The following is a 22,576-nucleotide window of genomic DNA, read 5'->3' on the forward strand; positions in this document are numbered from 1 at the left end:
ATAGATGCAAGCATCACCAACAGAATACAGAGATGGAAGATAGAATCTCAGGAATAGTACATACCCAAAAGAAGCTTCTATTTATTTACCTGCAAGACTCCAGAGTCCTCTTTCTTAATGGCTCAGTAGTATTCCATTGTGTAAATGAACCACATTTACTGTATCCATTCTTTTGTCCTCGGACATGTGGGTTGTTTCCAGCTTCTGACTATCACAAATAAGGCCACTATAAACAGGAATCTAGTTATTTTATCCTCTAAACACAATCACTGTTCTCTCTCACTCTGTTCTTCTATGATGTCCTTTCTTCTTTCTTTGATAGACTTTTAATTTCAGTTGCAGGCTTAAAATTCATCTGTTATATACTTTCTGTTTTTATTACAACATTTTCTGGTAACTTACTCTGAGGATTAAAAAAAAAAAAAAACGATTCTCTAATTCTTTCCACAGCTCTAATGAATAATTGAATGATAATTGACTTGTAGTTTTGTATAGTAGGAAAAAATTTATTTTGTATGTAAATTTTCTCTGCCATAGAATAATTTTTATCAAAATTGACCAGTAGAACCCAGTAGTCATGTCTGTTTTTTAAGATTATAAATATAAATTCTATTTGAAATGGGCCTGCAATGTCTAGTGTTATTCTATTTCAGCTTGATGCATCTTCCATCTTCCCACAGTTCGTGCGCAATATGATTGTGATTGTGCTGGGCCATTACCCTGGCAAGGATTTTACCCCTGTATACAGTCTGCCTATCAGAAGCTGGTGACAGGAGTGGCTAATGCCCTGGTTCAGGAATACCTCTATGCCCCTTCCTGCTCTTCTCTATTATGCACAAAGTTTATGTGTCCCCTAGAGAACAACTGTCAATTGTGGGGAAAATGATGAAGGCCTTTGGGCATCTCTCTTTTATGTAACATGTGATATTTGCTTTCCTTGCAATGGTGTGTTTTAATTACTTGTGTACCTTGGAAAGATTAGTGTGAAGCATTTATAATATAAAGCAGTCGGGACTTGCTGAATGGAGGATGGGTGAATGTCTTGTCGTTCTATTTCAATTCGAACTATTCAAGAATAAAATACCAAAGAAGAAGTGAGTGTTCATAAACAAGTTATTCAGTTTGACTTTGTGCTAATAGACATCTGGGTCTTTGTGTAAATGGTGAGATAGTTAATGGTACTCTGTAGGCAACCTTCCCTAACACCCATTTCTTACCACTCAGCAAAGAAGTCAAGTAAGGGTTTAATTTACAGCATAGATTTCTGCTATGTTTTATAGTTTTTGTATTGTTCTAATTTTTCTCACAAATGTCCCTTGTCTTCCCACTTGTTTCCAGTGCCTCAAAGACTTCAGTCTAACTTTCCTGTCTCAAGTGTCTATCACTCTTAAAGGGTTTCTTCCTTGCATGCTTTTCTATGAACATTTTCCATGTTATCCCTTTTTTATCTTAGAAAACCTCACTGTGCTACAGAGATATGCTTGAAGAGGAAACACAGGAGCCCTTGAGCCCTTGTCCCCAGCCTCTCCCATTAACAATGATAATGAATCTTCACATGCAGCTGGCACTGGAAATCAGGAAGTGTTACTAGGTGTTGAATACAGGATTAGGGAGAAGATGAGAAGAAATGTTTTGTTCTTTGGTAGTCTTTCCTGACTTAGGAAGCTTTCATGGGTTCACAGCAAGCAAAATTCCCTTTTCCCTAGTGTCTGTCTTCCATCTCCACGAAGGAGATGGAGATTGGTCTCTCTCTGAACTGTTTTCTGTTTTCTATTTTCCCCCTCCTAGTTCTCTAATTGTTTGTATTTTTCCTGGCAACACTTCATGTTTGCAGTTTCCCTGCTCTGTAAGTGTTTAGTTCATGATAAATGCTGGAGACAAAAATATGAGTTTCAAGTGTTCCTTATTCTAGACTACAAGGTATTGCTGTTAGAGTAATAAATATGATGCATGATGAATAATTAGAGACCAATTATAAGATTACAGTATAAAGCCATCAAAATGAAATTAAATTGAATTATGGCCTTAAACTTAAAGCAATGCCTCAAGATATAAAATGTGCAAAATATCTAGAATGCAATGAAGAACAAAGTTTATTAAGATTGGCTGTGAGCCAGGTTTGTAGTGTGTGCCTGTGATGACAGCACCCAGTAACCCAAGACACAACCATGTCTGCAGCCTAGGAAACAATGAGGGGTTTGCTCAAATAAACAACAGCTATAACCAACATATTTTTAAAAGATCTACCACCAAAAGCATGAACAAGAAGGACAAAAATGAACAAGTGAAATGGGAATAATAAAGTTTCTGTATAGCAAAGAGATAATCAACAAAATGATAGTTAATGTAAGATGAGGAAGTATTTCTGAACTAATATCCAACAGTGGATTATTATGTAAAATATAGAAGAAACTCAGGCAACCCACTAGGAAAAAAAAACCATGAAATATCAAAAAGAATAAAACATATCCTTCAAAAGAAGTCACACACATTTGTAACACATTTATGCAAAGAAGCTCAATGATAAGAAAATGCAATTCCAAAAGCACCAAGAGATATCTCTGTATTCTTTTAGAATAGTTACTCTCAAGGAGGTTAAAGACATGTGTTGAAGAAGATTCGACTATGTAGATGTATGTATCATACACTGACAGATTAGCAACTAGCAGTGCTAACACTGGCATCTTCTAAAGGTGGTTTTGTAGATGAAGGATTCTTCTTTCTTTGCTCATAGTGCATACATTGATTATGCATAGGTATGGTGAGACATTTTAGTATTTTTGTGAGTCTTACTGGAGGTCACTCACATTACTACAGACTATCACAATCTATTCAACTGTACAAAAACTGACCTGGTAAAGTATAAAGTATAATGTCTTTACAACTAAGCACCTCCAGTGGAAAGTCCCCAGTTAAGAATTGACTCTAAATACAAACCAGCATTTGGGCTCTGCATGTTCTTTCACATGTAGAGTATTAGTTCCTTTGCTCACAGTGAGCCAGCCATCTATCTAACATCAGTTCAGTGAGGACAGGGGCCAGCTGAACACTGGGTTAAAAAAATGCAAAGACTTGATCTGCCAGGGTGTGGGGATGTCACCCTCTCAAAAAAGAAGGGGAGGGGGAGTGGGGAAAGGGGTGTGTAAGGGGAGGACTGGCAGGGGACAGTAATTGGGATATAAAATGAATAAATAAGTGAATTAATAGAAAAAAAGACATTTCTGCTAAGACCCTCAAACTGTAGCGATAAAGTGTGGACCTTTCGTGAAAACCATACTCAGTTTTTCTGGAGGCAATGGATTCTTGTTTCATATGGAACAGAAGATTTTCACAACCTTTCACTAAATGACACAAGTAGACTTTCTAAGCCCCCAAGGAGATGAAGAAAACAACCTCCACACAGCAGCTGAGTTCTCAGCCTATATTGCCAGGCAGGGTTCAGAAGACCACCAACAGATACAGACTGATAAGTGGTAGTTCAAGCCATCTGAGAGTTGTACCTCAAGATTCCACTTATTGCAAAATTTGTTATCTTTGGTTTTCTGTTAATTGGTTATTGTTACTGCTTGGGCTGATTTAATCAGAAACTCCCCATGCCAGTTTTGGAAACTGAACTTTTATTCACCACACAGAAATAGACACAGCTCCCTTATGTCATGCATTGTTGGGAAAATGAGAAGCACAGACTAGGAGGAAAACAATAACATGAAACAGATGGACCCTTATAGTAATTTTTACTGCACCAAGAATATAACTCTGAAAGCAAGATTCTCTCTCTTTACCTCCTTCATAAGTATATAGACTTCAAAGCCCAAGAATGTAGGCAAGATTTTTTTTTTTAATTTAAAGTAGCAACTTCACACCAAACCACAAGTCTTCCTTATCAGCAAAGACAGCCCTCAATGTGGTGAGGTGTTGATATGAAAACACTGCTTACTGCTATTTCATCCTGACAGAACTTGTAGATTCAGTGTCCTCAAGTACTAGAGAGAATGAAGAGGAGAAAGCTAAACAAACACCAGCTATGGAGAATGAAGGCTGGAGATCAGAAATGTTGACAGCTCAGGGAATCAAAAAAGTGGTCACAACAGAAATTAAATGTAATACACATAATTTCATGACCCAAGGGCAGTCCTTTTAGGCAAAATTTTATGTAAAATATTTTAAACTAAGGAGGAGTTTATTTTGGGGAACAAAACTGTATCAAGTGTTGAACTTAAATTTCTCTCAGATTAACTTGTTTATATTATATAAATTTGCCATCTTTATGACTGATTTTATTTTATTTTTGTGGTTTCATAAATAATGGGTGATTATTTAAAGAACAAATTAAAACTCACTTGAGAGAGACCATTCTTGTTTTCTATCAATTAAATAATCTAAAATTTTATGGCAGTTACCCAGAAACCTCAGAAGGCTACAGTTAAATAGATGTATTATTCATGTATACTTTATCATGCTGCTATATAACATAAAATATAAAATAATATATTTAAGGTCTATTAAAATAGAACCGATATCAAATAAAATAAACTTTTCATTTTAGTTAGGATTACCATTTTTTCTACATATCTTATAGAATATGAAGTGAATAAAATAATGGGAAAACTATGATTAACTGAAGAGAGCATGCATTAAAAAAGGTAGGCATACAACTCATGTGCACTGATAGCAAGGTTTCTAGGTGTGTGCTGAACTGTGCTGCCTGGTATCAGGATATTTGGAACCTCTAATCACAAGTTCTTTGGAAAAACTTTGTAGGAGGTTCTTATCTATGTTTTCAGCTATGCCAAACCCCTAGATAACCTGACCACATTTAGAAGCAGACTTGCTTCATGCATCTTTGAAGAAGGAGGTGGGGGGGTGGAAGGAAATCAGTAGAGCCCTTCTGCCCCCTACTGGTATGCAACAAGATCATTAAAGAAATTACCTTAAAAGGGTAGTAGTAATACAGTGTATCCTAGTCAGCTTTAGTTGAAAACCTGAAGCAGCCTAGAGTCATCCTAAAAGACACTTTCTTTTTTTTTTTAATTGAACAACTTTATTTTAAAAAACAAAGATAAATGTACAGATTTTAAGCATCTTTGCATAAATGTATATGAATACATTTTTGTCACTGTTTTTTTTTTTTAAAGGTTTGATAATGTGCATTAAAATCTTACTAGTTAAAATGAGCATAAAGTACATGTAAGACAAGATGTAACCTGTAATTAGTCAATGTTTTCTTGGTGTATAAAGATTAAGCATAATGGTCTTTTATTTTTTTTATTTTTTTCTTTCTTCCTTCCTTCATTTCTTCCTTCCTTCCTTCCTTCCTTCCTTCCTTCCTTCCTTCCTTCCTTCCTTTCTTTCTTTCTTTCTTTCTCTTTTCTTGAACTTCATATAGCCTGAGGAACCACTAGGCAAGATTGGTCTGAGGGCATAGCTCTGGAAGGTTGCCTTTATGGTTCACTGGTGAAGGAAAACCCTACCCACCGAAGGCCCATCTTTAAGCAGGTGGTCTTGGGCTTTAAAAAAAAGCTAGGCTATTGGGCTAGAGAGATGTCTAGGGTTCAGTACCCAACATCACATTAGCCATATAATAGAAGCTCATAATGACCTTTAACTCCAGGTTCAGGGAGCCTGGTGTCTCTAGCCTTCATGAAACCTATATTCACATACAAACACATACTTTACAAAAACAAAAAATTAATATTTTAATTAATTAATAACTAATTAAACAATAATAAATTAAAATAATAAAAAGTCTCACTTAAAAACCAAAGGAGATTTCTATGCGATCTTTTTGTATTTTTGGACCCCTCTGATTATGGATAATTCTATCATGTTATCTAGGGAACAGAATGAAAGCAAAAGAGCCTTAAGATTTGAAAGAACATGTGAAGAAAAATAAATCATTATAGTGGCTTCAAAAACTCCTTCAGCAATTCTGCAGTCCATGGTATTTAGAGCCCTATTACAGTAGGTGCCCCCAGGGAACAATATGTGATTGTGCTAGTATTAATCTCCGACATGCAAAGAAAACTGGAGCATGTGTTAATTTTAGTGCCTGGGAATGCTAATCAGAAGAAATGTTTCTCAGACTGTAGAGATGGAGGAAAGTTCTCAAGAGAAGAGCCAGTGCTGAGCATTTCTTCTGTGGTAGGATACAAGTCAATGCTCTTGGGATAAAAGTTTATGGCTCAAGAGATATCTAAAAAGAGGTATAAATAAATGCTCCAGATTTGCTCTGTTGGCTCTGGGAATCTCCTTGCTTTTGCTCTTTCTCCTGTTAAATAGCTTCATATTTCAAACAGAAACAAGTAAGTACACAGCTGTGCTCAAAGGAAGCTTGCAGAAGATGACAGGAGAAACTTAAGTCATGCTGTTTACAGCTCCGACCCATAGAGAACAGCACTTACATCTAGTCAGGTTGATCTGCGATGAGGCTGTAGTTCTATTTTGTGTGATTTAGTCACCAGTCACAACTTTCCCCTATTTGTATTCTATTTATACAATGGCCTTTTTTTTTTTTTCTATCAGGATTTAAATATAGGTGCAATAAATTTCTGGTGGTTAAAATAAGGCTTAGTTGTTTAAAAATTTTAGTAAAGACAAACCTTATATGTTTAAAAATGAATGCATGAACATGCCCACAAAATACTGAGCATTATAATATCAGGCACCAGTCCTGATGCATATTAAAAAGCTGGGACTTGGAGATGTTAACTTTGAATGTAATGAAGGTCTTATACTGGTAGGACCAGTAGTCTAATTTAAACCAATGCCTCTGTCACTGGCTATTATAAAAGCAGTGGATGATTTTAGACTGTAGATTGTTTTAGCCAAGGTAAGATAATGTATATTAGTTTTGGGAGTGTGTTATAAACACATTTAATCTAAAGCCCAGAAAGTTAAATTTCTTTAAATTAACAATTATTTTTACCCGAATACTGATAATTTTGAGTGCTGCCATGTCACTTGTGACTGCGATCAATAAAGATTTATGTGATTTATGTAGGTTTTATCCTGAAATGCTATCTTGAGAATGGATTTGTAATGGTGATACATTTTTAGGTAATTCATCAGCAAGAGAACTAAAACTCAAGTAAGTAACAGTCTCTGCACATAGCCAAGTACATCTAAGCAGACGGTGTTCAGGTCAAATTGTGTGCAGCTTCAGCTAGACTATGCCATCAATATAGTCACAGTGCATGTTACACAGAGCACAGACCAATGCTTTAAGTAATAACAAATCTTAATCTCAAAGTGAAAGACAAAGAAAATAGAAAAGATTAGTGGTGGCTTAAGCTCACCACCAGCAAGGGAAATCTGAAGGGTCTGTTTGCCTCCCTAACTTCTTTACATCACATTCCCCCCCCCCAGAGAGGGTTTTCTACTTCCCAGATAAGTCCCATTCAGCAGTTGGTTTATGTGAGGGGAGCAGATACATAAATGTCCATTGTTTTGTAAAGAGCTTCGTGCCAACCTCTGCTAAAGTCATATAGGCAGATCCTGCTTTGTATAGTTAACTATGATTAAATAAGCAGTGCCTAATATTTCAATCAGATAAGGGAGGGATTTTGCACATAGAAACAAGTAAACAGTGGTGACAATACAGTGCTTGGTGCACTGTTAGGATGTTCAGTTATGGAGGACAGGACACAACTGTAGTGGAATCAAGCTACATAAAGGGCATCGGTTTCTCTGTTAGTTAACATTTTAGATAAGCACACACAAATGTGTTTTCTTGAAACGGATTCACCCAGATATATCATTATATTTAGTTCTGACTATCTATATCATTGCATGTAGCTACATCTGTATTGTTGTACTTAGCATCCTCACTCTCCTTCCCAGCCCCTGCTTCCCCTACACCCCATGTGGTCAGCTCCTTTTCTCTTACCAAAAGTTTCCACATATACTCATGGCATAGATATTCCCCAACCTTTTCTAACACCATCTCTGCTATCTCTATACACTTCCTCCTCTCTCATAATACTAACTCTATTTTGATGATCTACTTATACATATGGATGTAAAAAAACATATTCAAATTTAAAATGGCATTCTACATATGACATGAAACATGTAATATTTGTATTTCTGAGTCTGGATTACTTTGTTTACCATGATAGTCACCAGTGACAGTCACTGCCCACGAAAGTCATAATTTCATTTATCTGACTGAGATACAGTGGAACCTCAAAACAGTTTTCATTTGTACTTTCTTGATGGCTGAGAACGTTGAGCAAATATTGCCCCTTCTTCCCTTGATCACTGTCTATTCATTCCAATAGCCCATATACTCAATTGATGACTGTCTTTGTCCATATTTACTTTCTTGAGGGCTTTTCATGTTCTCAGTACTAATTATCTGTTGGGTGTACAGAAAAAATAGGTTTTTCTCTATTAAGTAGACTGATATAATCATTTTGTAAGTCCATGTGCCATTTTGGAAATAAAGATTTTTGTCCTTTGGACTAGAAGAACTTTGGAGCTGTCTATCAATTTGTAATCTCATACTGATGTCTATGTTATGTGCTATACACACACACATACACACACACATACACACACATACACACACAGACACACACACTCACACACACATACACACACACACACTCACACACACTTACACATAGACACACACACATACACACACATACACACACTCACACAAACTTACACATAGACACACACACACACACACACACACACACACACACACACACACACACTATCTTAGTACCTTAGTCTGGCAATGTATTGGCTCCATTCTTTTATTCCCTCCCTTAAAACTTATAACCAGAAAGCTGCCTTTGTTCTTTTTATTAAAGAACTAAAGAACTATGTATTTATTACAGTGTGATGGGATCTATTAGATTTACAGTTATCATCATTTACTTATGTGCTGTACTTGATAATATAAATGTACATTGACTAATTTCCAACACTAACATAAGTTGACTCTAGTAAAAAAAAAAACATTATTTTTGACCACATAGTAGCTTTTTCCATTTCAGAGCCCAGTACAATTTGATATTCCAAAGAGTTCAGATCTTTTAAATCTCATACAGATTTTTTGATAGTTGGGTAGTAGGCCAAAAGAGATACATTTACTTCATTGTTGTGATCTTAATGGCTAATACAAGGCTTAGCATCAACCTCGTAATCACTAAACGTAGAAAAAGGCACATTGTGCTATAATGCTTGAAATCTACCTTATCTAACTTTATTTTAGGATTAACAAATCTGGATTTCGTATCTGTTTTCTTCAGCGATATGAGTGAGAGACTTGATGATATGCATAGGCTGTGTCTAGTTTTATTTTGATATATAGTGGTGGAGGATGACTAAGATCAGAGCCAAGATTTTCTCTGCCTGAGTTTTTGATCCTATGAGTTCTATGGATAAAGACTCAAAGTTTATGGGCCCTTTCTTTTCTGTCCACGTGGATAATAGTGTGGATGCTATAGGTTAACAAGAAACCATTCTCCTAGTTCACTATAAATAGTTCTTGATAATTATTTCTTACAAGATTCAGTAATTAATTGCTTAATCAAAGGTGTGCATGTTTAGGCTAGTTAATTCTCCTTAATGCTTTCACACAGATGCAAATATTGAAGAAGGATATGAAGAGATCTCATCCAGCTTTGGCTGTACTCCTCAAGTTTTAACCCTGTAGTGCATGTTAAAGAGCCAGAGCTGGTGTATACAATGAAGGTGGCCTCTTTCTTTCATAATCACACCAATCCACAGGACGTGTGGTATGTTCTGATTGGAATCCCAGGACTGGAAGATCTACACACCTGGATAGCCATCCCCATCTGTTCTATGTACATTGTGGCAGTCATAGGCAATGTCCTCTTAATCTTCCTGATCGTGACCGAACGCAGTCTTCATGAGCCCATGTATTTGTTTCTCTCCATGCTGGCATTAGCAGACCTCCTGCTTTCCACAGCTACAGCTCCCAAGATGCTGGCCATCTTCTGGTTCCACTCCAGGGGAATTTCCTTTGGTAGTTGTGTTTCCCAAATGTTCTTCATCCATTTCATCTTTGTGGCAGAGTCTGCTATTCTTCTGGCCATGGCATTTGACCGCTATGTGGCCATCTGTTACCCACTGAGATACACCAACATCCTTACTTCTTCAGTCATTGGCAAGATTGGCACAGCAGCTGTGGTCAGAAGCCTTCTTATCTGTGTTCCATTCATCTTCCTGGTATATCGACTTCTGTATTGTGGGAGACACATAATTCCCCATTCATACTGTGAGCACATGGGCATTGCCAGGTTGGCATGTGACAATATCACTGTCAACATTATATATGGGCTAACTATGGCCCTCCTGTCTACAGGGCTGGATATATTACTCATTATTATTTCTTACACCATGATCCTTCGCACTGTTTTTCAAATCCCTTCCTGGGCTGCCAGATATAAGGCCCTGAACACATGTGGCTCTCACATCTGTGTTATTCTTTTGTTCTACACACCTGCATTCTTTTCATTTTTTGCCCATCGCTTTGGAGGAAAAACCATTCCTCGCCACATCCACATCCTAGTGGCCAACCTCTATGTGGTGGTGCCCCCAATGCTTAACCCTATCATTTATGGGGTAAAGACAAAGCATATCCAAGATCGAGTGGTTTTCCTTTTCTCCTCAGTGAGTACATGTTAACATGACAGCTGATGTTAAAGATAGCATATTTCCTGAATGGAAAATTCACTGGCATGGCCTTTCGTGTTACTGTCCCCAATGTATCTATTGTAGATCTGACATGACGCCTTCCAAGTATGATGACATCAAGAAGGTGGTGAAGCAGCAGCTGAGGGCCCACTAAAGGGCATCCTGGGCTACACTGAGGACCAGGTTGTCTCCTGTGACTTCAACAGCAACTCCCACTCTTCCACTTTTGATGTTGGAGCTGGTATTGCTCTCAAGGACAACTTTGTGAAGCTCATTTCCTGGTATGACAATGAATACAGCTACAGCAACAGAGTGGTGGACCTCATGGCCTACGTGGCCTCTAAGGAGTAAGAAACCCTGGACCACCCACCCGACAGCAAGGACACTGAGAGAAAAAGAGAGGTCCTCAGTTGCTGAGGAGTTTCATCCCAACTTGGCCCCCAACACTGAGCATCTCCTTCACAATTTCCATCCCAGACCCCCATAATAATAGGGGACTAGGGAGCCCTCCCTACTCCGTTGAATACCATCAATAAAGTTCTGCTGCACCCCCCCAAAACATAGCATATACCCAAATAAACATCCTTTTAATATCAGCTCATTGAGAAATAGGAATAAAATTTATTTAGAGTGCTTCACTTTCAAAATGATAATATCCATGCAAATTTTCACTATATTATTTAATACAACAGAGAATATAGGAAAATATCTTAATGACTTCCTATTAGTGTAGACTTAAAATTATTTTATATTTATATATAAATAACTATGAAAATTAAATTTCCTATGTAAAGAAAGTAAGAGTGGAAAGCCATTGAATATTGTAAAATGATTTTATTCATTTTTTTAGAATTGGTACATTGTACTTTGATCATATTTCAAAGAATCTCACTTTCTGCTGAAGTGTGAAACACTTCTCTGCCCATCAACAGCTGTATGAAGTAATACAAAGAAGCCTTTATATTATGGTTAGTTTTGTTAATGTAATTCTCATACTAAATCAGCAACTCTAAAATAATTTAGTTTAAGATTCCCTGATATTTCATGAGTTCTATTTATTTTCTTTTGAGACTAGATTTCAAGACAATCTGTGTGCCCTTTGTAACTATTGTTACTGCCTGCAATTGTATATATATATATATATATATATATATATATATCTGCAATTGTAACTATATATATGCAATTATTTACAGCCACCTCTAAAGTATAAGCTTATACAATATATATATTAAATTAGTTGTCAGTAATAAGTTACATGTATTTTTTAAGATAAAGCTAGCACTCAATATCCCCCAAATTTTCTAAAAGCTCTAATTTTCCATATATGTGTTGGGACTCTATTTCAAAGATACTAGGGGGCATTCTGGTGTCAAGAGAGCCTCTGTAAGAGTAAATCACTGGAAAGTCCCATGCCAGGTAGTTACAAGTAAAATCCAAAAGAAGTTTCACTGGAATATTAACAAAGAAACTTCCACTGAAAAATGATTTAATCAGGCAAAATACATGGGCATGAACACATTGTACAAAAATTCAACTTGCAAAATTTATTCCCTTTTCTGTTAAAAACCTAAGGAATTCAAGAAAAATGTAAAAAAGTATTCTAATGTATACAAAAAGATAATTCAGTAACTTTACAAGTTAGAAGTGAGCTTTGTAACTTTGTAACCTGGTCAGATTTTGTTACTGTTCTATTTATACATGTGTGTGCAGTTGTTTGTCCATATGTATGTATGCTCAAGCATTCTCATATGCCTACACCAGACTCACATATACCCACTGCTTTTAAAAGGTGTTAATAATATTGTATGTATCATTTGCTTCATAAGTAGAAAGAAGACAAATAGCTCTAACCAGAAAGAAATGTACTATGAGTTATACTACTGATGAAACTGAATTCTTCTTCCTCCAAAGGCTATCACCTGCTAAAAGCTCTTCAGGTAGGGTGGGGCAGGCCCTCTCCTATCTATATCCTATTCTGTTCACAGACTTATCTAATTTGGCTTTTATTTTGGTGGGAACCTTTCCCTATTTTCTGAGTATGTTAAGAAATATATCATTATTAAAGGGCAACTAAGTTCATAAGCTAAACTTTCACAGATTTTAATGGGAGTGAGTGAGTCTATGGCTGATTTGTTAGCAAAGTGTGTTAATGACTCCACATGTGAGTATTGACTCAGCTGTACATCTGATGTATAAATACTGCTTTATCAAGGAGCATTGTTTTCTTAATGCACCTTTTCATTTTGGTTGTTAGTATTTTGTTAGGACATGGCTACATCTATAACCACAGTTGTGGTAAAACTGCTTCCTTGCAGTGTCTTAGTCTCCTTTGGCCTCAAAAATCAATTTGTTACATATATTTTCTGCTTTTATTCTGTTAAGAGCTTGAGAAGAATTGGTATTAAAGTGTTTGATATAACTCAGCATTGAAGTCCAGCCATCTAGTCTTGACTTTCTTTCTCCTCCTATTTTGTGTTGTTTTATATGTTTGTTGAGACAACATCCCATTCTATCACCCATGTTTTCCAGAAAGTCATGGCAATCTTCAGCTCCAAGTGAACTACCATACCCAGTTCTGAACTATCTGTCTGTTTGATGGAGACTTTATGATACTGACTCAATATTCCTTTTTCTCATCTGCTCAGATTTTATATTTTATTATTCAGCTCTAATAATTAAAATTAAATCTGTCAAGGAAGTTATTCATTTCTTCTTATTCGAATGGTTGATGTATAATTTCATTGTTATTATTATCCTTTATGTTGATGGTGGCAATTGCAATAGATTTTCAAAACCCCAGGGAATAAGGTGGCCCCGATACATAATATGGATTAACACTTCTGAAGATTATAGTGTAATTGAGGTCTTAGGTGAAATAATTAATAACAATAGTAAATTTACATTTGATTTCAGGTAAATGTATTTGTTGGTGAAAACAGGATCATTTGACAGAAAGCATGAGAGATGAGTTTCACCTGAGAATATAAAAATGTTATATAATAGCAGCAACTTATAGTAAACTAAAATTCGGAAACTGTCTAGATCTAAGTAACAATAAAATGTGTGCTTAAGATAAATGAAGCAATTTTTCATTCCATTACAATGTCAATTCTTTTAAAATGTATAAAGTGTAATACAAATTAAAACATTAAAATTATTTCCTTTATTTTAATGCATGTGTGGATATGTACACACACATGCACATTTATGGAGATTATGAGGTTACTTGTGAGCATGCATTATCATTGTCTACCATAGGTTCCAGAGATGGAAACCAACTCATCTGACAGCAGTCATCTTCTTTAGCTTAGCCATTTCTTTGGCCTTTAATTAAAACATTTTTGAAGTTTAAATTCAAAACAGTGGTTATCAGATGGCTTGTTATGAATGTGCTATATAAGTAATCCACACTAATTACAAACATTGGTGGTTATGAGGATGCCATTGTTAAACTGCCAAGAACATGAGGCAGCAATGTTGAGTCATGTTTTTTTTATAGAGAAAGACAATTTAGAACAAGTGAATATTTACTCCAATAACTACTTAAACAGATAGTATGTTTACTACCCATTTATACACTCAACAGTTTTTTTAAAAAATAAGAAATTTAGAAACTTTAATAGATTTTATTCTGTTGGACAGGTGAGTGTTGGAGTAGTCTATGTTTAGAATCAATGTCTCTCTTTTTGTGGAAACATGCTGGGAATCTTGCAAGAGGAGCAGCAAACAGCTTTAAAACTCCTAGAATTCAGCCCATGGGTTAGCCCAACTACAATGGATGTGCCACAGAGAGGTAGGACTCAGATGACTTCAAGACCTGAGGACTTCATGTTGCTAGGGAATATCACTCTGCGTGTTGCCTTGACTCTCACATCTTTCATAATGCATGAGTTGTATGTAAACTCTAAGTCTGCTTCAAGACCCTCACAGGACATTTTCATTGTCAGTTACAGTAGTAGTGCTTGATATTCTTCAAGCGCTACTGCTGGAAAAGATGAATGATTTATTGATCATCCTCGGAAACAATTTAGAGATATCGATTCTTAGCAATGACCACCACCCTTAGAAAGAATTTGGAGTAGTAGCTTGTGAGTAAAGTTAGGTTAAGATGGTTTTTCTAATGGATGTGATGTAGGAAATCTATGATTCCTCCTTTACCTGTTTAGTCAATTCAGACAATTGTATAAACAATATGAGAGCCCCACTCACTCACAGTTTCAGAGGGCCACTTCAGGATCACCATCCTGGGAAGCATGGTGAGAGCACGACCACACATGTGACATAGGAGCAGTAAATAAATGTTACATCCTGGCCCACAGAACCATGCGAAGACTGAGCCTGGTATGGGCTTTTGAAATTTCAAAGCCTACCCACTCCCCCAAAAAAGTTTCTCCCATAAGGCCACACTTTCTCCAACAAAACCATCATTCCTAATCATTCTAATGCTCCTCAAATAGTGCCACTTCTTGATGACTAATAAACATTTATAATCAGGAATCTATGGAGACCATTGTTACTCCAACCATCAGAGTGTTTCTCACTTGATATAATTTTATTTGAGGGGGCACATGTCACATAGTTGAAGATTCTGTAAATGTAAAATAATTCTTTTCAAGAAGACAAGACATGGCAAGGCAAGAAAATTTGTTAAATTCTCACTTTCATGATCTCTAAAGCAGAAAGTGAAGATCTAAGAGTCAGGTGTCTACTTTCTACAAAAGCAGAAAAAGGGAATATAATTCACTTCATCTTTTAAAACCAAATTTTGAGATTCTTTTTAAAATATATTCTAACACATTTAAAAGCATACAATTTATTTTGATCTATGTGTATGGTATAGATTGAAAATATTGACACTTTGAACATATGTATATTACTTATACAAACACCTCAAAAATATGGTTTCTTAGCACTTTGAAATCACAATAACAACAAATAAAACCACAACATGATATTTTTTACTTTGTCACCTTGAACTTATTGGACCTGCAAAATGAAAAGTTATATCTTTTGACATGTATCTTCCCAATTTCTCTGTTCACCCAAACTCTAGTAATCAATATTTTACTCTTGGTTTTGAAAGTTCTACTTTTGATGTTGAATATTTCTTTAGGTGCTTTGTGGCCATTCAATATTCCTCAGTTGAGAATTCTTTGTTTAGCTCTGTACCCCGTTTCTTTATAGAGATATTTGGATCTCTGGAGTCTAATTTATTGAGTTCTTGCTATATATTACATATTAGCCCTCTATTGAATATAAGATTTGGTAAAGATCAATTTCTAATCTGATGGCTGCCATTTTATTCCTCCTGGTGGTGTCCTTATAAGTATCCAATTAAGGCATTGGCCATTTTGTTATAAGATAGGCTTCATGCAAGGTGATTTTGTTCAACAGTACACTAATGAAAAATTCTGAGCACACAGGAGAGCTAGTTCTCAGGTTAAGTAGGTTAGATAGACTAAAAACATTTTCAAACAAGCTTTATTTTGAACTTACAATGAGTTTATTGGGCATAACTAATCCCATTATAGGCCAGAATTGGTACTGGTATTGGTACTCAGAGAACGGATGATCCTGGATTTTCATTCCAACTTTTTGCACTACTATGTGCTTTTTCTAATATATAAAATGATCTAATTCCATACAGATAAAGAAATATATCATTTTCTGATTTTAATTGTTGTTTTTCTTTTATTAAACATAGTTTGTTCTACATAATATATTTTTATTAGAAATTCTCTATATTTACATTTCAGATGCTGTCCGCTTCCCCCAATCTCCTCCCCTCTCTCCTCCCATTGCCTCCATAAAGGTGCTCCCTCTCACAACTACCCTCTTCCACCTCAGCACCTTGGAGTTTCCATACACTGGGAAAACCAGCCTTCACTGGACCAAAGGCCTCTCCTTTGATTGATGCCAGAAAATGCTATTCTATGCTGCATATGCACATGGGGTCATGGGTCTCTCCATGCAAACTCATTGGTTGGTGTTTTAGTCCCTGGGAGCTGTGGTGGTTAGTTGATTATTATGTTCTTTCCATGAGGTTTCAGACTCTTTGTTCTCCTTCAGTCCTTTCTCTAGCTCCTTCATTGGGGTCCTTGTGTTCAGTCTGGTAGTTATCTGCAAACATCCTCTATCAGTGTGGCTCTGGGAGAACCTCTAAGGAAGCACCCATATCAGGTTCTTGCCAGCAAGCACTACTTGGCATCAACAATAATGCCTGGGTTTAGTGGCTGCATATAGGGTGGATCCCTAGATGTTTCCCCTTCCTCTCTTCCTCCCAGTTACTATGCATCTCCCCTCCCATTTTGATCCACACCTTCTTTTTCTCTCATTACAAACAAAATAGGCTTCTAATGCAAAATAATGAAATGAAGTAAAATAAAATAAAAGCTAACACATTAGAATGTGGAAAAAGAAACAGTAGGAAAGAGTCCAAAGAAAACCTATTTATATCAATCTCACCTAATACTCAGGGCAGATCATTGTGTGGAACCGAAGCAAAAGTTTTAAGTTCCTGTTTTCTTGGAGCTACAGTGTTGAATCCTGTCTCAAAAGCATTAGAAGGATATAAGTACACACTAAATGTTGTATTCTACAGACTGTGGGAGGGGTGGGATTTGGCAATTATATTATTCAGATGTTTAACATTTCTTTATTAAAAAATTAAATGATAAGAGAAATAACAATAACTACACAAGAGAATCTTATTTTCTTTAATAGTTCATTGGAAAATTAAGAGAAAACGCTCTTTTAAAATATAAAACAATACACACAATATTTTAAAAAAATCTCTTTAGTATCGTTGAACACAAAGTTTCTTGCAAGTAAAGTTAGCTAGTCCACTAGTTTAGAATTATATGGTACTTCACAATTTCAAACCCAAAGGATAGTAAGGAGATAGCCGGTCAGGGGCTTAAGGTTATTACAGTTAAAGAGCCAAAATCACCTGCAAAGAGGCTACAACAGTGGTAGCATATGCTATATTTTCATTCTAGTAGTTACTACAGTCCTAAAAGTCTTTCAAAGTTCACCACAGCATGACTTTCATCAAACAAGGATGAACCATAGTTGTTGTTTATGCTTCAATAAACATAATATCAATTAGGAATTAAACTGAGTACATGGATGTTAATAATATCTGAATAAAAGTTATAAAATACGGTCTTTCATGGGTTTTATTTTAATTTACCATTTATTTTATTTAATTAATATGAATTTTATAGTTTGTATGTGAATGTTATTTTTCATCTCTGAAAATGTGCTTCCTATATGGACAGTGCTCATAGAAGCTATGGTATAACCTTGCATAGCATGGAACTGGAGTTAAAAGATGTGCAGCATTATGTCAGTGCTAAAAAACAAAGGTCGACCGCAAGTGCAGCAAGTGCCTTCTAATCTGGAGCCGCATCTCCGTTCTTTTTACTGTATATTTTATATTGGTCACCCATCAAATTAAAAATTTTGCTAAATAAGTTCGAAGGAAAGTAAGAAAAATCATATTTGCCTGATAATAAAACAGATAATATATGCAAAATTGATAAAAATATTTCCTAAGATCTGACATTTTTGATGCCTTCAACACTTAAAAATCCAATTATACAGAAAACAATACCACCTACATCAAAACAAGATATCACACTACAAACATATCAGTATTTGAATATTATCTACATCAGAACGTTGAGGGATATGTTAAGTTAGAAACATATAAATATTTCTAATGAAGTATAATAAAGACATTTATTTAATAAATAAAAATAATAATTGAATTTATTTAAATATACCAAAATTTTAAATTAAACAACACAATGAATTAAAGATAAAATTTTTCAAGTCACCAAAATATTTCTATATTGAAAGTTACTATTATTTCATTACAACATATTAATAAATCTGATAATCAAAAATGTCTACACTTTCCTATGACATCACCTAGTTTGATTTGAGCAGAGGCTTGTATTTCTAGCTTCATTACTGTTCATGATATTTTGCTGATGACACACCAACACAAGCTATCTATTGGTGTTTGTTTTGTTATGTTTTCAATTATTAAAAGGAAGCAAAAGGATAAGCTGGCTTGGCTATCAGCACTCAGATCTAGCTATTCAGAACGTTATATAACTCCAGATTCATGATGTCTTGCATATTCTATCATCAGAAGAAATCTGTATGTATATGAGCCTATCCTACAATATACATATATAAGTTAAAACTATTAAATAAATATTTTTAAAAAGTGCAATCTCTTCATCATAGTCATGCATCATAATGCCATTTGGATAAGTTGTGAATCAGAGATTGTGTGTGCAAACTTCACATGTTAACTGGAGTATGAAAAATTGAAAAATATAATTTAGTAATTTAATGATGGGATATATTCATAAAAATTACTTTCTCAAAATAGGAAAAAAAATGTACTCTAAATCCATTGTCCATAATAGGAGAGTTTCCAGGTATTTAAATTCATCTACTCATAAATTTGTTAGCATATTACAAGCTCAGATTCTAATACACACACACACACACATACAGACAAACATAAATTTTGTGATTTCATGGTACATGTTGTAAGAAGTAGAAGTATTTGTAAAATGTATGTTGTCAATAAAAAATGAGTTGCTAAGTAAAGCTTCAGTTCCTGGCAGTCTTCTCAGAGTGCACTTCTTTACTTTTAAATAAATCACTGTGCACCTGAGGACTTAGATTCCATTCAAGGAAAACAGTCTGTGGATTCTCACTCGTATCTGTTGAGTCTTGATACTGTATATAATAGGGTTCATCAAGGGTGGGAAGAGGATGTAAATGTTGCCCATGAGGACCTGAACCACTGGAGAGAGATGCTTCCCAAAGCGGTGAACCATGGTCAGACCGATGATGGGGATGTAGAAAACCAAAACAGCAGAGATATGAGAGACACACGTTTGCAAAGACTTGATTCTCTCCTCCCGGGATGCGATGGACAGAACTGTGTGCAGGATCATCACGTAGGAGGCGAGGATGAGCACTGCATCCAGCAGGAGGGTGCAAATCACCAGAGACAGAGCATAGAAACTGTTAAAGCGGACATCTGAACAGGCCATTCGAATCAAGTCTTGGTGCAGGCAGAAGGAGTGGGAGAGCAGATGAGGCCGGCAGTAATTTAAGAACTTCAGGCGGATAATAGCTGGGGGAATGAGCATTGAACTCCTGCACAAGATGGCCACTCCGATTTTCATGATTCTGTCATTGGTTAGGATGGAGGAATAGCGTAGAGGGTTGCAAATGGCAATGTAGCGATCAAAGGACATGGCAAGGAGGACAGAGGACTCCATGAAGGACAAACCATGAATGAAGTAAGACTGCGCAATGCAGGCATCGAGGCTGATCTCCTGAAGGAAGCCCCAAAGGATGCCCAGCACTGTGTGCACCGTGGACAGCCCCATGCACAGGTCTGTGAGGGCTAACATGGCCAGGAAATAGAACATGGGCTGGTGCAGGGATGCCTCTGTTCGAAGCACGTGAAGTATCATGCTGTTTCCCAGGAACACCGTTGCATAGATGGCTGAGAAAGGAATGGCAAAAAAGATGTAGTAAACTTCCAGGCCAGGAAATCCAGTGAGAACAAATGTAGAAGTACTTAGGTTTGACATCAAGAAAATAGACACTGATAGAAAGTATAAAATATTTCTGCAGGGTTATTTTACATCACATATCTACTTTCTAATAATATACATCTATTTAAAACAAAATATAAATTTCTGTAAGCAGAGAAACATAGACCTGATCCTTGTATGTACAACTTCTTTATAGACATAAATATAGACCTTTCAGACCTAGTGTGAAACGAAACCAGGAAAGCAACGAGTTTTATGTTGAAACAATAATGTCTATTGACTCAGGGGATTTAGATAGTCTACTGGACTCCCGGGAATCAGTCCTAGGAACATAAGTGCTTGTTTTCAGTGATGTCATGGTTGGTATATTCCTCTGAAGAATGAGAAATGCATGGGTAATTTTCCTCATTGGTACTACAGAGGGACTTATTACTGCCTTCCAGTATTAAATGATCCATATGGAAATAGAGCAGCTGAAGTAACACATCTGTTTTAGAATATGAACTACTAGAGAAAAAGGATCAAAAGAATCTTGGTTGAATCTGTACTTTATTCTGAGCATCGTAGTGCTTAGCTCTTGTCTGAAGTATTCATCTATATAAATTATACTTTTTATTTTTCTCAATCTATAGAAGTCTTTTAGCAAACCACATTATTGTAAATATTTAGGCCCTCCTTTGTAGCATAAAATAATTCAGAAGGATTTTTGATTGGGATATTATAAAAGTATATAGTGAATTTCAAATCTGTGTGATGTCAATTTTGAATAAATTGGGCATTTAAGAATGTGGCACATATTGAGTGGTAAAACCAATTTTCCCCATGAACATTGATGCAAAAATACTCAATAAAATTCTTGTAAACAGAAACCAAGAACACAGAAAAACTATCATTTATCATGATCAAGAGGGCTTTATTTCAGGGATGCAAGAATGATTCAATATATGTAAATCCATCAACATAATCCACTATATAAACAAACTCAAGAAAAAAAAAAAACACGTGATCATCTTTTTAGATGCTGAGAAAGCATTTGACAAAGTTCAACACCCCTTTATGTTAAAAGCCTCGGAAAGACAAGGAATTCAATGCCCATATTTAAACCTAGTAAAAGCAATATACCAAACAAGCAGCCAACATCAAACTAAATGGTGAGAGACTCGAAACCATCCCACTAAAATCAGGGACTATACAAGGCTGCCCACTCTCTCCTACCTATTTAATATATTACTGGAAGTACTAACTAGACCAATCAAAGAGTAAAAAAAATAATAAAAAAAAGGTCAAAGTATACTAATTGGAAAGGAAGAAGTCAAATTTCACTATTGGCAGAAAATATGATACTATACTTAAATGACCCCAAAAATTCCACCAGAAAAATACTACAGCTGATATACAACTTCAGGAAAGTGCCTGGATATAAAATTAACTTGAGGAACAGGGTGCGGCCCACCTGCCACCCGGACCAGCAGTTCCTAAAGGTTTAAAGACTGGGACCAGGAACACAACTTTGAAACTTCTGTTTCCACCCGGCAGCGACTTAAGGGCACAGAACAGGGCTCGGCCAATATGACAACTGGACCAGTGGAGATCCAGGGACACAGACTAGATACAAGGGAAAGGCAAGAACATATCACTGACAACAAGATGGCAGGAGAAAAGTGAAAGAGTATGTCCCAAGGAAACCAAGACAACCTGGCAATACCAGAACCCAGCTCTCCCATAACAGCAAACATTGGAATGCCAAACACTCCAGAAAAAGAAGACACAGACCAGAAATCATACCTCAAGATGCTGATAGAGATACTTAAACAAGAACGGGAGGAAAAGCAAAAAGATTCAGAAGCTTTTAAAGAGGAAACAAAAAAAAAAAACACTCAAAGAACTAGAGGAAAACAGAACCAAACAGATGAAGGAATGGAAGAGGGAATTTAAAACAGAAATTGACACAATAAAGAAAACACTAAAAGAGATAAACCTAGAGGTAGAACACCTAAAATAGAAATCAGGAGTCACAGAAGCAAGCATTTCCAATAGACTACAAGAGATGGAAGAGAGAATCTCGGGGACAGAAGACAACATTGTAAACATAGACAAAACAGCCAGAGAAGATGCAAAAAACAAAAAGCTCCTAACCCCAAATATCTGGGAAATCCAGGACACAATGAGAAGACCGAACCTAAGGATAATAGGAATAGAAGAGGGAGAAGAGTATCAACGAAGAGGCACAGTAAATATCTTCAACAAAATCATAGAAGAAAACTTCCCTACCCTCAAGAATGAGATGACCACGAGCATAAAAG

General features: G+C 36.0%; 2 protein-coding genes across 2 annotated transcripts; one reads left to right on the plus strand and one right to left on the minus strand.

The window, feature by feature from the left end:
* Window positions 1–9,702: 9,702 nt before the first annotated feature.
* LOC308418019 (olfactory receptor 52Z1P-like) lies at window positions 9,703–10,665 on the plus strand (the record flags this gene model as incomplete). The annotated part of the gene is made up of 1 exon (XM_080913357.1): window positions 9,703–10,665. One exon carries the CDS (start codon window positions 9,703–9,705, stop codon window positions 10,663–10,665), a length of 963 nt encoding a protein of 320 aa, XP_080769483.1.
* An 8,714-nt stretch (window positions 10,666–19,379) lies between these two features.
* LOC308418103 (olfactory receptor 51V1-like) lies at window positions 19,380–20,309 on the minus strand (the record flags this gene model as incomplete). The annotated part of the gene is made up of 1 exon (XM_080913431.1): window positions 19,380–20,309. One exon carries the CDS (start codon window positions 20,307–20,309, stop codon window positions 19,380–19,382), a length of 930 nt encoding a protein of 309 aa, XP_080769557.1.
* Window positions 20,310–22,576: the final 2,267 nt, after the last annotated feature.

This window comes from Micromys minutus (assembly GCF_963924665.1).
Source record: "Micromys minutus genome assembly, chromosome: 2".
NCBI classification, from domain to species: Eukaryota; Metazoa; Chordata; class Mammalia; order Rodentia; family Muridae; genus Micromys; species Micromys minutus.